Source organism: Thunnus thynnus, chromosome 9 (genome assembly GCF_963924715.1).
Source record: "Thunnus thynnus chromosome 9, fThuThy2.1, whole genome shotgun sequence".
Lineage (NCBI taxonomy): Eukaryota > Metazoa > Chordata > Actinopteri > Scombriformes > Scombridae > Thunnus > Thunnus thynnus.
In genome coordinates, this window is record NC_089525.1 from 30,810,980 (window position 1) to 30,826,823 (window position 15,844).

General features: G+C 40.5%; 1 protein-coding gene across 3 annotated transcripts in view; it reads left to right on the forward strand.

Annotated features, from left to right (window-relative positions):
• fat2 (FAT atypical cadherin 2) overlaps positions 1-15,844 on the forward strand; it is a 119,085-nt gene that overhangs the window by 42,495 nt on the left and 60,746 nt on the right. For all 3 annotated transcript variants that reach the window (XR_010929763.1, XR_010929764.1, XM_067600033.1), the window contains exons 7-15: positions 788-927; positions 1,885-1,947; positions 2,513-2,725; positions 3,251-3,461; positions 5,236-8,903; positions 9,292-9,688; positions 12,450-12,649; positions 13,532-13,685; positions 15,315-15,548. Coding sequence is in view for 1 of the 3 variants with exons in the window: in XM_067600033.1 (XP_067456134.1) it covers positions 788-927; positions 1,885-1,947; positions 2,513-2,725; positions 3,251-3,461; positions 5,236-8,903; positions 9,292-9,688; positions 12,450-12,649; positions 13,532-13,685; positions 15,315-15,548 (5,280 nt within the window). In the remaining 2 variants the exon portion in view is untranslated. The remainder of the gene's footprint in view (positions 1-787; positions 928-1,884; positions 1,948-2,512; positions 2,726-3,250; positions 3,462-5,235; positions 8,904-9,291; positions 9,689-12,449; positions 12,650-13,531; positions 13,686-15,314; positions 15,549-15,844) is intronic.

Sequence of the window (15,844 nt, forward strand, 5' to 3'; positions counted from 1 at the left end):
CAATCAAGGTTAAATATGACCTCTTTTAAAATCATACAGACAGTCAGACAAGCAGACAGACAGGTAGTTAATCAGGTGATCAGACAGGCAGTGTTGTTGCTGTTGTGGAGGATTTGGATGTTGGTCTCTCAGCTGAGAGGATCTGTCCGTAAAATAAGAAACCATCAAAATGTCCTGCTGTGATGGATGGATTCATATTAAGAGAAGAAAATCTATTTTTCTCTGGATTTTTTTCTCTATTGTTTTATTATAGCTCAGTAACTTTGACCGAGTGACTTTATCGAAAACAATTTTACAAACGTACACAAAAGCCGTACATTCATTCAAGTCAGAATGAGACTTTACAATTAACTACATTAATTCGTGATTAATTACCTTATTACAAATGATTTAATTGTTGTGAGAGCATTTACTGAACAAGAGCACTTCATTTACTGTGTAAAGATAGAACATGTACTTATATAAATAATTTCAAATTTCTTTCTTCAAACTGTGAATGTTGCTGAAGGAGTTTTGGCCTTTCAAAGGTAAAGTGGATCATCAATTATAGCGCCCCCCATGGGGGAATCAGTGCAATTCTTCAGATGCTGGAGGACGATGCCAAGATGCATCTTCCCTGCAACCAGTCAAAATCAGACCAGTGGTGTCTGACATATCATCTGAGATATTACACCTGACAGCTGGACACAACCTGATCCATAACCCCCATAGACTGTAACATCAACACCTGACATCAAAAATCTTTCTCATTTTTCCTCCTCGGTCTCTCTCTCTCTCTCTCTCTCAGGTGGTGATGAGGAAAAGGACTTTGACATACAGAAGAATACAGGAACCATCTCCATCGCCCGCCGGCTCGATGCCGCTCGACGCTCCAACTACAACCTGACGGTGCGGGTCACCGACGGCAACCACAGTGCCACCACGCAGGTTAGAATGAACATGAACCGTACTGCTTTTTCCAGAATGGAAGGCACACAAAAATCAGATAAATTCATGCCACAAATTTGTGAAAATAAAGTGATTCATGTATAAAGACAAACCAAGAAAACAAAACAAGTGTGTGAACAAGAGTCCAAAACATCACTGACGATGAAAACTGTATCTTAAGTGTATGAATGACATGCAAATCCATTGAAAATAGAACTAAACAGAAGATTATAACTTAAGAATAGTAAAAATGGTAAAATATAAAAGTATAACAAATGAAAATACGTGTTTCTTCTGACACTTGGACGGAATAGTTTGATGTTTAGTTTTCTCAGATTTGTTCATTCAGTCTGGGGTTCAAACCCCATCCTCTGGGCTGCTAGGATTCACAGATAACAGTAATATTTGATGAGCCATGTAACATTTATGTTACATTGAGCCATGAACTATGGTTTGAGTGGGGACTGAAAAATCCCTTTGGTTCCACATTTTTACTGTAGGTATCAGGGAAATCCTTCCATATAGCCAAACACAACATTAATCTGGCATTTTCTTTCAGATCAAGTGAAATTTAGAACAATTTATTCTCTTGGTTTCATCATATATAGATAACTGATAAATATTAGTGGCTACAAGATGATCACAGTCATGTGTTGGTTTTAGGGAGACAGAAGAAACTAATCCTCAATGAGTCAAAGACAAGAAACAGTTCATGTGATGGCATGCGTGAGTCATAGCAACGACAGCAATATTACACCAAAATATCCCATGACTTCATTCATCTCCTTATTTGATTTTGAAAATCTATGGTTCAGACTCTAATCTTAACTCCTGCAGGCAGCAGTGGATCATGTGCTGCGTCTGAGGCAGCCTCAGAGTGCTACCTTCCATATTTAATGTTGTTCATGCTGAGCATCCATTTTCTCAAACCCTGTGTATTCCATCCCCAAACTGCAGGCCTACATCCGTGTGCTGGACATGAATGAGCATCGTCCCGTCTTCCTGAAGCCGTTATATGAGGTGAGACTCAGTGAAGATCCAGGAGATTATCTGATCTGTACTCTTAAAGGGGAACTGTACAGATTTTACACATCACGTCTTTTTACAGGTGTTGGGGAGGTACTACTGCACATGTAAAAAACGTTGAATAAAACCTTTTGTGTCTCGGGAGGGAGCTGAAATCTGATAAATTAGTCAGTTGGGACTGAAGAGTACAAGTTTAAACATGAAAAAAATCTAGCAGTCTGGAGTTAGAAAGAAGTGAGTTTACCAGACTACCAGTCTACCAGGTTACCAGAAGATATTCTTTACTATGATTATCAGACAGTACGAGGCGGCTGCATTACTGTTGTTTCCTTAATCACAGTAACCAGTCTCGTCTTGTCTCTGGAATTATTAGTGTAACAGGATGATTTCTTGTCCACAAAAGGTTTTCTGTCCTTAAAACACAATGAAAATTGTTTTCAGATTGAAAAGTCAAAGTTGAAGTATTCCATTCCCCATCTGTTGTTTCCTGTTGTTATTTATTTTTTTCAGTACATTGAAAAACTCCCCTCATTTCCTCCTCTGTCCCTTTTTGTTTAAGGTGAGGGTTCCTGAGGATACCTCCCCGTGGAAAGACATCCTGCAGATCAGTGCGCAGGACGCCGACACCAACAGTAAGCTGGTGTACTCCATCCACAGCAGCCTCCACCCGGACAGCACCAAGTTCTTCCATCTGGACCCAAAGAGCGGCGTCCTGGTGATGACGGAGGAGCTGGACTATGAGATGATCTCTGTCCACACACTCATCGTTATGGTAATGATGCATTTAAATCAGTAGAATACACTAAAATAGAGTCTTATGGGGATTGTAATGAGTATTGAAGCTCTCTTATCACGTAATGCAACACAAAAAAGCAGTTTTCAGTATTACATCAAGTTAAGAATGAGATTGAAAGTTTATTCTTTACTTCAGAAACAGCAGTTGACAAAGCAACCTCACCACAAGGCCTTTTACTAGCTGTTCTGGAGCCTTCACTCATATTACACAGTTTTCTTCAGCAGATGAACTCTGACCAGTTGTCCAGGAATTAAAGAAATCAAGTTTCAATTCCTCTGAGCACTTTAAGGACTTCTCTTTCTTAAATTTTTTTTTTTTTTTTAAATAATATACTTTTTCACATAACACCATTAATATATGAAATAGAGCTTTAAGTGAAATGTGGTTTGAAGAAACTAAAATAGCACACAAATACTGTACATAAAATTATAGGACATAAAACTTTTTTTGTGTTTTCAGTCTTACCACCACTGACACTAATATTTCACTGCTCCTCCTCAGGTGCGTGACCAGGAGATCCCAGTCAAGAGGAACTTTGTGAAGGTGGTGATTCACGTGGAGGATTGTAACGACCACTCGCCGGCGTTCCTGAGCCCCCGTTACGAGGCCAGCATCTCCAGCTTGGCCCCCACAGGCTCCGAGGTCATCCGAGTCAAGGCCCTGGATAAGGACATGGGCAGCAATGCCGATATCAGCTACTCTCTGCACTCTGGTGAGCAGCAAAGGGGGCTATTTTTTATCTTTATTTATGTCGGCTTTTTTTTTTCAACTCCACTCTGCTTCACATTCATTCTGTTACACATATTCACACCTGGGAGCTGCCACCATTCTCTAATACAGAGCACTGGGAGCTGCCCTGTTCAACCACAGCCTTCAAATGTCAGCCACTTAACAGCTCCACTGAAGCAAAGGGTTCAAGGACACCATGATGATATCTGAGAGAGGACAGAGCGTGTCTGTATTACCTTCGCGAATTTCTGTTTGGGATTTTAGTATCAGCCTCCGGGGCTCTTGTTTCTGTTGTTTTATTGCCTCTGTGTTTGCTTCTCACACGGATAATTACGCTGAAACATCTTGATCCTCTGAGAGATTTGTGGAACAGCTGAGCCATACATCTTGCATCCTCTTGCAATTGTGTAAGATTTACCAAGGGGATATTGCTGATCATGTATGATAAAAGCAGTTGGAGAAAATGTGTGGCAGAGCACAGCACATGACCGCAACTGCTGCGAGGAATGCATTATGCCTGCACATTGTATTTTTTACTGAAAAGACCATCCATCTTTACAAGTATTATTGTTCCCAGAGCAGTTAATCTTGTTCACATGAAATACAAACTTTCAGACCAGACAGGATGAGGCTCCTTGTTCCTTGTTCTAAAAGATTAGTGCAACATTTTGGGAAATACACTTACCATATTTCCTCTAATAGTGGCCAGGGCCTTTATTTATCTCAACTGCAGAGGGTACTAAGCCTTTATTGGAAGCAGGCTTACATTAGAGAGAGGCCTTTATTTCTAATTCCCTCTGTTTGATAAGTATATTTGCTATTTTACAAAGCCTCCTTGTTTTCTGATCTGCTTCCGTTTGCTCTGTTAAATTTTTGGGACTGCATGCCAGTAATTACAGTAATCCACTTACTCTGACGTGTGGAACAATGATTCTAGCTCTTGAGTTCTGTTCGAAACATTTTGGCAGTGCACCACTTAGCTGTAGCATGTGGGTAGTATGCCCATGGATGTGCCATATGCTCGTCGGCTTAGCCAAGTTACCCTGGTGCTCACTGCTGTCAAAATATGTGCCTTTATCCCCGTATTTAAACGATATCACGTGCCCCCTCCCCTCTCTGTGATGGTTGGCTAGAGGGCTATGTATGTACTCATAGACCTGGAGTTACATCCAGGTAACTACTATTTATGTTTTTCCCCGGCCTGTTTTTGGGGCCAGCCTTTATTTGCTTGTGTACAGTAGTCAGTTTCTAGCCGAGAGTTAGATTTTCAGATCGATACCATTCTCATGTCTGTCTGTTCAATAGGAAGCTGGAGATTTTGTTAACTTTCCCAAGTTAACAACATCTACCGACCAACACCTCTAAACCTCATCAATTAACATGTTATGGCTCTTTATAACTGCACAAAAAAAAATAAGTGTAAAAATAACAAGTTGTGGTTTTATGAGGAGTAATGTGCCGCTACTACTTCTCAGCCAAGAGACTTCCTAAGTATTGACAAGAAAGCAAATTTCAAGACGTGCATTTCCCAAATTGTCACCCTATCCTTTAAGAAAATATCATTTTAAGACTGAAAACTAGATAAATTACCTGATAATGTTTTGTAATGATAACAAATATATTATTAAAATGTAACATAATGAAAGACACACATGTGAGACACTTCTGCAGGAGACTAAAATAAAAGAAAGACAAAACATGTATCACATTTTGGAGTGGTTCAATTGTGTAACACACTATTTTATTTCCCTCTGCAGGTAATATCGACAACATCTTCTCCATAGATCCAGAGCTGGGCTCCATCAGTGTGTCCAAACCTTTGGACCTTCAGCCTCAGGATCAGTTCCACTTAACAGTGAAGGCCACTGACCAGGGCTTCCCTGAGCGCAGTGACCTCTGCTCCGTACATGTCCACATCCACATCTCTGACCGAACGCCACCCGCCTTCCCTTTGGACGAATACTTAAAAGAAGTCAGCGAATCAAGTGCCCTAGGAACACCAGTGGTCACCATATCAGCCTCCAGCCCTGCTGCAGTGCATTATGGGATAGAAAGTGGCAATGCAGATGGGACATTTCATATCAACCAATACACTGGGCTGATTTACGTTCAAAAGCACCTTGATTTTGAGAATTGTGCCTCCTACAAGCTCAAAGTAACAGCTTCCACCATGGCTGGAGCCTTGTCCAGGACTGTTGTTTACATCTATGTGATTGATGAGAATGACAACGCCCCTGTTTTTCAGCAGAGGGACTACCTGGGGCAGATTAGTGAGTCAGCTCACATTAACAGCATGGTGATGGGAGAAAGAAACACTCCTCTGGTCATCCAGGCTTCAGATGCTGACAGAGATGCAAATTCTCTGCTAGTGTATCAGATCCTTGAACGAGAGGCCTTAAAAGTCTTCAAGATAGACTCAAGTATGGGCACAATCTCTTTGATTTCACCAGTTGACTTTGAGGCCCAGGCTGAGTATCACTTCACTGTGCAGGTAAAAGACTCTGGGGAACCATCACTATATGCAGCAGAGCCTGCCAAGGTCACTGTTCGCGTCCTGGACCTGAATGACTGCCCTCCACAATTCACCACCTCAATGTATGAGCCATCCATCATCTTCCCAGCTGTCAGAGACACAGAAGTTGTGCGTGTCATGGCCCATGACCCCGACTCGGCAGTCTCATACAGCATCACTGAGGGGAATTTTCACAATGCCTTTTCAGTTCACCCCAATACTGGAGTCATCACTGTGAGCAATGTGTCTGAGTTTAGGTCATTTTACCAACTGGTTGTCAAAGCCTCTGATGGCCTCTATAAAGACTCGGCTATCGTCAAGGTAAATGTAACAAACTTAACTGCAAGTGATCTTGGATTTGAGCAAAGATTGTATTCAGCAAGCGTTACAGAAAACCTAAAGACAGTCAAAACTTTGACGGCACTCAAAGCCACAGGCTGTTATTTAAATGAGCCTCTTTTATATTCTGTTTTAAACCCAAGGGGGAAGTTTGTAATTTCCCAAACATCGGGTGTGCTTGAAACCACTGGTATCCCCTTTGACCGAGAAGAACAGGATGTGTATGATGTAGTGGTGAAGGTACAAGACATGAGAACACCGCCTAGGACAGCTATCACCCAGGTCAAGGTTTTTATAGATGATGTCAATGACAACTCTCCTCAATTTCTAAATTTGCCATTTTCAATGATGATTTCTGAGGACTCAGAACCAGGAGATGTTTTGTATCAAGCAACTGCCATTGACAAAGATCTGGGAGAAAATGGATCCATCATGTACTCACTCGAGGAGGACTATGACCTCTTCAGGATTGATCCTGATGTAGGTGATATATCCCTTCAAAGGCCTCTGGATTTTGAAGCTCTGAATAAATATGTGTTGACAGTTTTGGCTGTAGACGAGGGTGAACCCAGTCACAGCACCATGGCACAGCTCACTATTCAAGTGAGAAATCGAACCAACCCAGTTTTCCAGACTCTTCTGTATCCGCTGAAAGTCCCTGAAAACGTTCCTCCATTCACCACCATACTACATGTCCAGGCCAGAAATCCAGAAGGCTATCGGCTCATCTACAATCTCGAAGAGGAAAACGCCTCAAAACACTTTCATATTGATTTCAAAACTGGTGTGTTGACTGTCACCAACCCACTCGACTATGAAAGCCAGACCATGCATGTGTTGACCGTTCGAGCGACTGATTCTGTGACTGGAGCTTTTTCAGAGGCCTCCATTGAAATAGAGGTAGAAGATGTGAATGACAATGTGCCAGCTTTCTCAAAGCTAACATACACTGTGAACATTGCTGAAGGGCTCCCAATCAGCACTTCTGTGATACAACTTTCTGCCTCTGATGGGGACTCTGGCAGAAATAAAGATCTGACATTCCAGATAATGAGAACAGAGGGTAACGAGACTGATTTCTTTGAGATAGACTCTCAGAGTGGGTTGATCATTACAAAACAGGTGCTGGACCATGAAAGCACAAATAACTTTAATTTGAAAATCAAAGTGACTGACAATGGGACTGTTTCCCTCAGCAGTGAGGCCCATGTCTTTGTAAATGTCACTGATGTCAATGACAATCCACCAGACTTTGTCAGCTCTCAATACGAAGCCACACTGGATGAAATGGCAAAATGTGGCCACATAGTCATCAAAATCCAAGCCTCGGATCCTGATACAGGTGACTTGAATAATCTCAAGTACAAAATCCTCTCAGGGAATGAAGGCCGGTACTTCAACATCAATGAATCCTCAGGAATCATCTCCTTTTCTAATGTCTGCAAGAGGAATCTAGATCCTTACTACAACCTGACAGTGGCAGTGTCTGACGGGGTGTTTCAGAAAACAGCACCAGTCAATATTGACATGATAAACAGCAACAGACATAGCCCATACTTCAAACAAAACATCTATGAAGCAGAGTTGGCAGAAAATGCAGAGGCAGGAACTCGTGTGATCCGATTGGCTGCCATCGACCCTGACGATGGGCCATACGGCAGTGTTGATTACACTATCATCAACAAACTTGCAGATGAAAAATTCGCAATCAATAATGATGGGCAGATTGTAACAACACAACCATTAGACAGAGAAAACCCCAGCCAGAGAGTCATAGCTATAAAAGTGATGGCAAAAGATGGTGGCGGAAAAGTAGCCTTTTGCACGGTCAAGATTATTCTCACGGATGAGAATGACAACATGCCTCAGTTCAAAGCATCAGAGTACCAAGTTTCAATCCAGTCAACTGTAAATAAAGGCTCCCCTGTCATTCAGATCATGGCTTATGATGCCGATGATGGCAAAAATTCTGACATAACCTACACCGTAGATGAAGCCGAAGAGGTGACAGAAGATATTATCGAGATCAACCCTTTCACTGGAGTTGTGAGTGTCAAAGAGAGTCTTGTTGGCATGGAGAACAAGATCTTCAACTTCAAAGTCAAGGCTCGCGACGGTAGCCTTCCTTTCTACAACTCTACAGTCCCTGTTCAGGTCAAAGTCGTTCCTGCTGAGGTTCCTCTTCCGAAGTTCTCAGAGCCTCTCTACACCTTCTCAGCCGCCGAGGACATTCCCATAGGGGCAGAAATAGGCTCTGTGAAGGCGGACTCCGACATGCCCCTCATTTACAGCCTTGTGAACGGGAACACAATTGAAAGCAATAAAGATAAAGTGTTCAGCTTGGACAAAGAAAGTGGAACTTTGCTGCTGCAGAAGACCATTGATCATGAAAAGACAAAGTGGTACCAGATAGATGTGATAGCTCAGGGGAACCACAATGGGACAGATGTGGCATCACTGGTGTCAGTCAGTATCCAGGTCCAGGACGTGAATGACAACCAGCCAGTGTTTGATGCAAACCCATACAGGGCCTTCCTGGCTGAGAACATGCCTGCTGGAACCACAGTTATCCAGGTAAGATAAAGAAAGTTTTGTTGTGTATATGATATTCATGTGGGAAGGGGAGAAGTATAAATGTGTGTTGCTTCAACCTAAAAGCCTTTAAATGGGTCTTCCATACTGAAAGGCAAATTATAAACTCTATAAACTCTATTACATATCGACAACATCTAACTTTCAACTGTTTTTGTGATGTGGTTTGTGGTTGTGTAAGGAACACTAACATTTTCTTGCTCTCTTTTCCTAATACTTCCCTAAACACATCTAGACCAATATTTATACAAAAAAAGCTAAAAAAAATTTACATAGATCTTATCTTACTCCTTGGAAGAGTATTTCTTTAAATACTCCAGTCTGAAATAAAAATTGAATGTGACCACCAAATGCATGTCTTGACTCCTAGGTGACCGCCAATGACCCGGATACAGACAGAAACGGTCTTGTGACCTACAGCTTGGAGTCACTTCCTGACGACACCACGGTGGACATCATCAAGGTGTTTTCAATCGACGGGGAGAGCGGCTGGATCACCACCGTACAGGAGACCGACTGTGAGTCGACCAGGCTCTACAAGTTCAACGTGGTCGCAACGGACCACGGGGGCGAAGTCAAGCTGTCATCCAGCGTCCTGGTGGAGGTGACGGTGACGGACGAGAACGACAACCCACCGACGTTCTCTGATGATGTGTACCGCGGCTCGGTGGTGGAGAGCAGTGGTCCCGGTGAAGTCATCGTCTCCATGACGACCACAGATGCTGATGTATCCCTGGAGAACCGCCTAGTGACGTGTTACATCACAGGTGTGTATGTCTAAATGTGTACTCACGGACATGGATTTGTAGTTGTGAACGTATTAGGCATTTAGGCATTTGTTCAGGGAATAAAGTTGTGTGTGTGTGTGTGTGAGTATGTGTGTACAAATGTATAATTATGTGTCACTCATTTACTCACTTGTGATCAGTAATGTGTGTATCAGCCAAATTACTGTCCTGTTGGAGATTTGCTTCTCTGTGGGATTTATCAAGACATTTATGAGGGAATTGAAATCTCTTTTAATCGCCCTCAACTGAGTCATGATATTATGCTATTCAGCCTCAGATTAACCACAAAGAGGACCAGGTTGACTAGCAGACAAGGCTTGAATACCAACTGCATGCCCTGCAGCTAACAACAACAACAAAGCCTTGGATGACAATTAATGTAAATCCTCTATTTTCCTCCAAACAGTCAAACCTGGACTGTTCTCAAGGAGCTTGCTGTCAAAACATTGTTTTTCTGTAAAGTGTAACAGAGGAATATTTGCATTGGAATAATTTATAAATGGTAGGGTTAGCTGACACTGGCTTGTCAAAATGAAACAAACACAGAAACGTTTGATATTAAATTTGCCCACCACCAATATGATTGACACGAGGACATGATTTTACTTATTCAGGAGTGTCTACAACAGAGCTGCTTCACCCAACAAAATTCAAAATTCATTACTATGATTTTCAGTTGTTTTTAATCAGGGCCAGGATTTTAGAAATGCTGACGTCTGGTCAAAGTACCAAAAAAACTTATAAAAGATTCAGATTATTAATTTATTTATTTCATGTATTCAACTAACTGGTCAATTAAATATTCTGATATTTTTTCTCTCAGTACATGATGATCTAAATGATGTTTCAGAGACTTCTTGCCATTACAAAAAAAGTTAATTTAAAACTATAAATAATACTAGGATCAGCTTTAAAGAAACACCCTTTGTAATTTGTTTGTAGTTGTATTATTTAAACCTCTTGTCGGGTTGTATAAAACCCTCATCCTCCTCCACTGTCAACCCAACCTTCATACTATCCTCCATGCATCAAACTGAATCCTTTATTTTTTTCTTAAAATTCCTTTAATTTACCAATTACTCATGATGAAATGAATGTATTGTCATGGGATCATGGGATTTTAAGGGGATAATTAACAGATAAATTCATGGATTGAAATAAAAAAAAAAGTGTTTTTAAAGGATTATTCGTTTTTAAGTAGTACAAACCTCTTAAAATGGACCAAAAGCTATGAAAACCAGCCCTTAGGGGTGGATTAAGTAGATTAAGTGATTTAAATTATTTGAGGGATACACCTCTCCCTCATTGTGCTGTGGGCTGTTTATGTACAGAAGCACCAAATAACAATTTTGTTCCTGCCAAAGAAAACTGCCGCTTCAGACTCAAGACCTGTATCACAACTTTTTCAAGCTGATAAGAAATCAAAAGCTTCTTGAGGTCGAAGTGTTTGTTCAGCGAGCAGGTTAGATGTCTACGGCAGCTGAATCTTCACATGTCACCTGTCAAACAAGGTGGCTGACTGACTGTGATGCAACCTGCTGTAACATCCAGACTTATGGACATATTCACCAGCCGGTGTCAGCAAATAACATGTTCCAAGTTTTCTGTCTCAACTTGTGAAGAGAAAAGTTTTTGGGTAAAAGAAGAAAACAATTAAATAGAAAGTACCCACGTAAGTCATCTTAATTTTAAAACGTTTCCCTGCAGTAGAACACTAAAAAATCAAGATGGCAAACAGAAGTTATTGAATTATTCATCAGAGACAAAATGGCATTGGTACTCGCCATGAAAGATTGTGCTGCATTAAATCAGAAGGCTGGGAATTAAAAAAAAAAAAATTGTACTGCTCTAAAGGTAATTCATTGTTAGAGAGACTATTGTCTGCTTGCTTCATTACAAACACTTAGACATTATGTACGGCAGCATGAATTATGAACTTCATATCTGTAATACGTGTATTTCCATTAAGTGTTTCTTCTGTCCTCACCTCATTCTCTTTTATGTGAACAACAAACATTACAACACAGGAGACAAACAAGAAAACATCATTTACATAAACAATAAATGGTGAAAAACAAAATAACTCTAAAAGGTGGCTCGGGGATACAAACCCACAGTTTGTCCAATATTCTGCTTTATGACCAAAATCTTGCGAAATTAATTTCTATCACTTCTGTGCCTAAGTACAGCTTCACAGAGTCGCTAGCATAGCTGTAGAATTTTAGTATTGTTAAGAAGACTTTTCAGTCATCTTTTGGGTTGTCTCCTTACTTTTGTCAGTTAGCTAATTACATTTTTTTTCATTATAATGTTTTCTTTTCCTCATTTTCTGTGTCCTTTTTATTTTGACAACTGTTATACAGCTAGATATATTTTCTTGCAGAGCCTTCACCACAATTTTAGAAATACTGAGGTCATGTCCCCTCATTAGTTTATCTCCCAACATGAAGGTCTAAATTCTATTTCAAAGCCTTCTCTACACTGTCAGAAATAAAATTATAGTGATGAAATACTGTCTCCTTTACAAATTTATCGATTTATTTACTTATATTGAGTTTGAAAATAGTGTAGTAACTTACAAAACACCATATTGTGTTAAATTTCTATTTGGTACTTCTACAAGGTGTGAAAACACCCAGAGTCCACAGCCACCCTTTGTCTCACTAAAGACATTTCTAAAAAGGTTTGTAACCATCTGTCTATCCAGTAACCGTCCAGTAACTCTTCATTACACATGCAGATGGAGACCCGTTGGGCCAGTTCGCCATCATCCAGCAGGACGAGGGCGAGTGGGGTTTGATCGTGAAGGAAACTCTGGACCGAGAGACTAAAGATAGATACACGCTGAAAGTCACCGCCACCGACGGGAAGTTTGAGACTCCGGTCACCGTGGACGTCCACGTGTTGGACATCAATGACAACAGTCCTCTGTGTGAACAGGTGAAAGAGGACATGAGTGATGCTCTGTGTTTTCATTCACATATTGACAACAGCATCATCACTCACATCAAAAAGCAGCTTGTCGGTTAATAGTTAATGACACAGAAATTTAATTTTATTGTCTTTGCACATTTTGTTTACATCTATAGTTGTACCAATAATGTTTTCAGTAAATTAGGTCTTCATTTAAAGACAATAATGCACCCTGCCTTCTTCACAGAGCCTCCTAAAACCTTCACTAATAAAGAATCTCATTAGTTTGGGTTACACTGGAGTGTTTTAGTGAAGAAAAATTGTGTTTTCTTCTTGGAAATGGTGGAATTTTAAGACTAGTATAAAAACTTTGGTCAATTTCTAAAAGTCTATATTGTAAAAAACTTTTTAATAAGTATTCATTGAATGGCCTGTGTGAAATGAATAGCAGACGAGTGACTCGCGGTCGAGGCTTTGAGGGGAATTATCTTGGGCATTTATCTTGAATTTTTTTTGGCTCAAATAAGATTTCTATACAGATTTCATGGTTGAAATTGATGGGAGAGTGATCGTGTGTGATGTTTTATTCAGATTTTTTTCTCCAGTCTTGAGTTATTGACATCTTTTTTAGTTCATTGGACTTTGATGATGTAACTAAACTGTGGGCACAATTGATCAGATGGCGGCTCCGTTACAACCATCTGAACTTCAAGTTTAATTCTCCAACAGTGAATTGTGACCAGTGCGAAGACATTTAAATCATTGTCACGACCGATGACTGGAGCCCAGTTGTTGCATTGCTGCTTGCAGTTATAATTCATTTGATTTATCGAGCAGTCAGTAGCTTTATTGAGAAAAGTGCAGTGTGCAAATGGAGACATGATTATTGTTATTATCCTCCTGTTCCAGCTGGTGTACACAGAGGTGGTGATGGAAAACTCACCCTCCAGCATGTTTGTGCTGAAGGTTTCAGCTTCAGATCCAGACGTGGGAGCTAATGGCCAGATTTCCTTCACCCTCCACGGTCCCGACGCAGACAAGTTCCATCTCGACCACAGGACAGGTATGATGGTGTCTGTTTGGGGTCAAAACACAAGTGCGCCCTCTAAGTGAGCGGCGCTGAGTGTTTTACCGATACTATCGACACTCTGGAGCTGTTCAGAGATCCTCAATGCTGACAAGAGGCAAAAACATTTCTTTTTTCCATTTTCAGGGGCACCTCACTGATACTCACCATGCTTTGTTTGTCATAACATCTAAGTCTCATGTCTTCAATGCCAACTGATTTGCCTGTAAGGTGTCAGATATGTTTCGTCATGCTAACAGAGAAGCTCCGGAGATGGAAATGTTAGTCCAGTCCAATCTTTGGGTCCAGGTTGAAATATCTTGACAACTATTGGATGGATGTTAGAGGGAGGATGAATACTGCTCACTTTGGTGATCCCCTGACTTTTCATTCAGAGCCAACAGGTCGGAATATTCACTTGTTAACACTTCATGAGTGAAAATGTGCAAAACTAAAGAGCAGATTTCCCGAAAACCTTTAGTTCTAGATTAATTCTAACATAGATAACATGCTGAAAATTATCAATATAACAATTCACACTAACAAGTGTTTAGACCCGGTCACATCAGAAACTAGCACAGCAAAAGGTCCTTGTATCCTTGCAAAATAGGTGGTGTTAGGGTAGCGTAGCAACTATTTCCTAACCATTCACGACCCAGCTGGGAACAAGCTAGCTCTGGTCAGTCCAAGTAAAGCTAGCAGCCTTTCACATAAAACAAATCAGTCAGATTAATAACTGTGGTTTTCCCCTCCTTCCTAACACACTAAGCACCCTAAACATCAGTGTGTTCGCGTGCTGGGATGCCCTGGTGGTCTCGAGGTTAAGATGTCAACTATGAACTGCAACTGTCTTAACTATTTGACTATCAATAAAGACATAAAAAGGCCCCAAAAATACAAATGAAGCATGCTAGCAAACTAAATGGTTCATCTTTAAGAATAAGTGCTAACTTTATCTTGGTAAACATGCTAAATGGTATGTGTTTAAACATCATCGTTTTGACATTTAATAGTTAGCATGAATATCTTGAAACAGCCACCATAAGGAGGATAAACCTTTTTCATTTAGGTAACAACATGGCCTCTACGCTGGTGCCACTCTCAGGACAAACATTACATTTTTGTAGCAAAGTTGACAACGTTTCATCCGTCCATTAATTTTGTTTCTGGTGTGTAATGAGCCTAAATAGGCTCCTAGGATGAACCTTTAGTCTTCTTTTCTCATCAAACAGTGACAACATTAGATACACTGATAACAAATGAGCCTGTATGCAGTGTGTTAAATGAAGCATGAAAATGAAAATATAAAACATAATAAGCTTTGTTGGTTTCTTCAAACCACATTACACACTCTCTTTTCTAATTAGTTTAAGATCAAATAATAAATAAATAATCTCTATTTATCCCTGTGAATAAACTGCAGCAGACAATAAATATACAATACAAATAGCAAATTAAGATACATGTATTCATATTTTATGACCTTTAAAATGAAAATATTCATTGAAGTAGAAGATGTTTTTAATGCTAAAAGAAAAACATGGTCATTTTTTATCAAGGTATATATCGTGATAAGGTCAATTTATAATAAATGTATTAATTGTGATCAATCCCACCTTTCCTCAGGTGAGCTGTTCACGCTGGCTGTGTTGGACCGGGAAAAGGTGATCGAGTACAATCTGGTGGCGAAGGCCACGGACGGCGGAGGGCGTTCCTGTCAGGCAGACATCTTGCTGATGATCCAGGACATGAACGACAACCCACCTCGCTTCTCCACCAGCCACTACGAGGTCACCGTGTTCGACAACACTACGGTCCGGACGCCCATCGCTGTCATATACGCCAAAGACCCAGATACAGGTAGGCTGCTGCTGAGTTTTTAAATAACAACACAATAAGACCATAGAGAACATTATATAGTTTCTCTCAAGTCCGAACATGTTGTGAAAAGTCCTGTCAGCCCTGCTGTGTGTGTGTGTTTGTGTGTTATTAGTGATCCTTAACAACATTAAAGCCTATTGCACAGGCTTGTCTTTGTATGTGTGTTCAATGCGGTATTGCTGATCCCAAACATAATAAACGACTAAGCCATTCCCAGTAGAGTTTTGCTTTCTGAAATATCCACCTGATACCTTTCCACTTTGTTATTCCAGCTG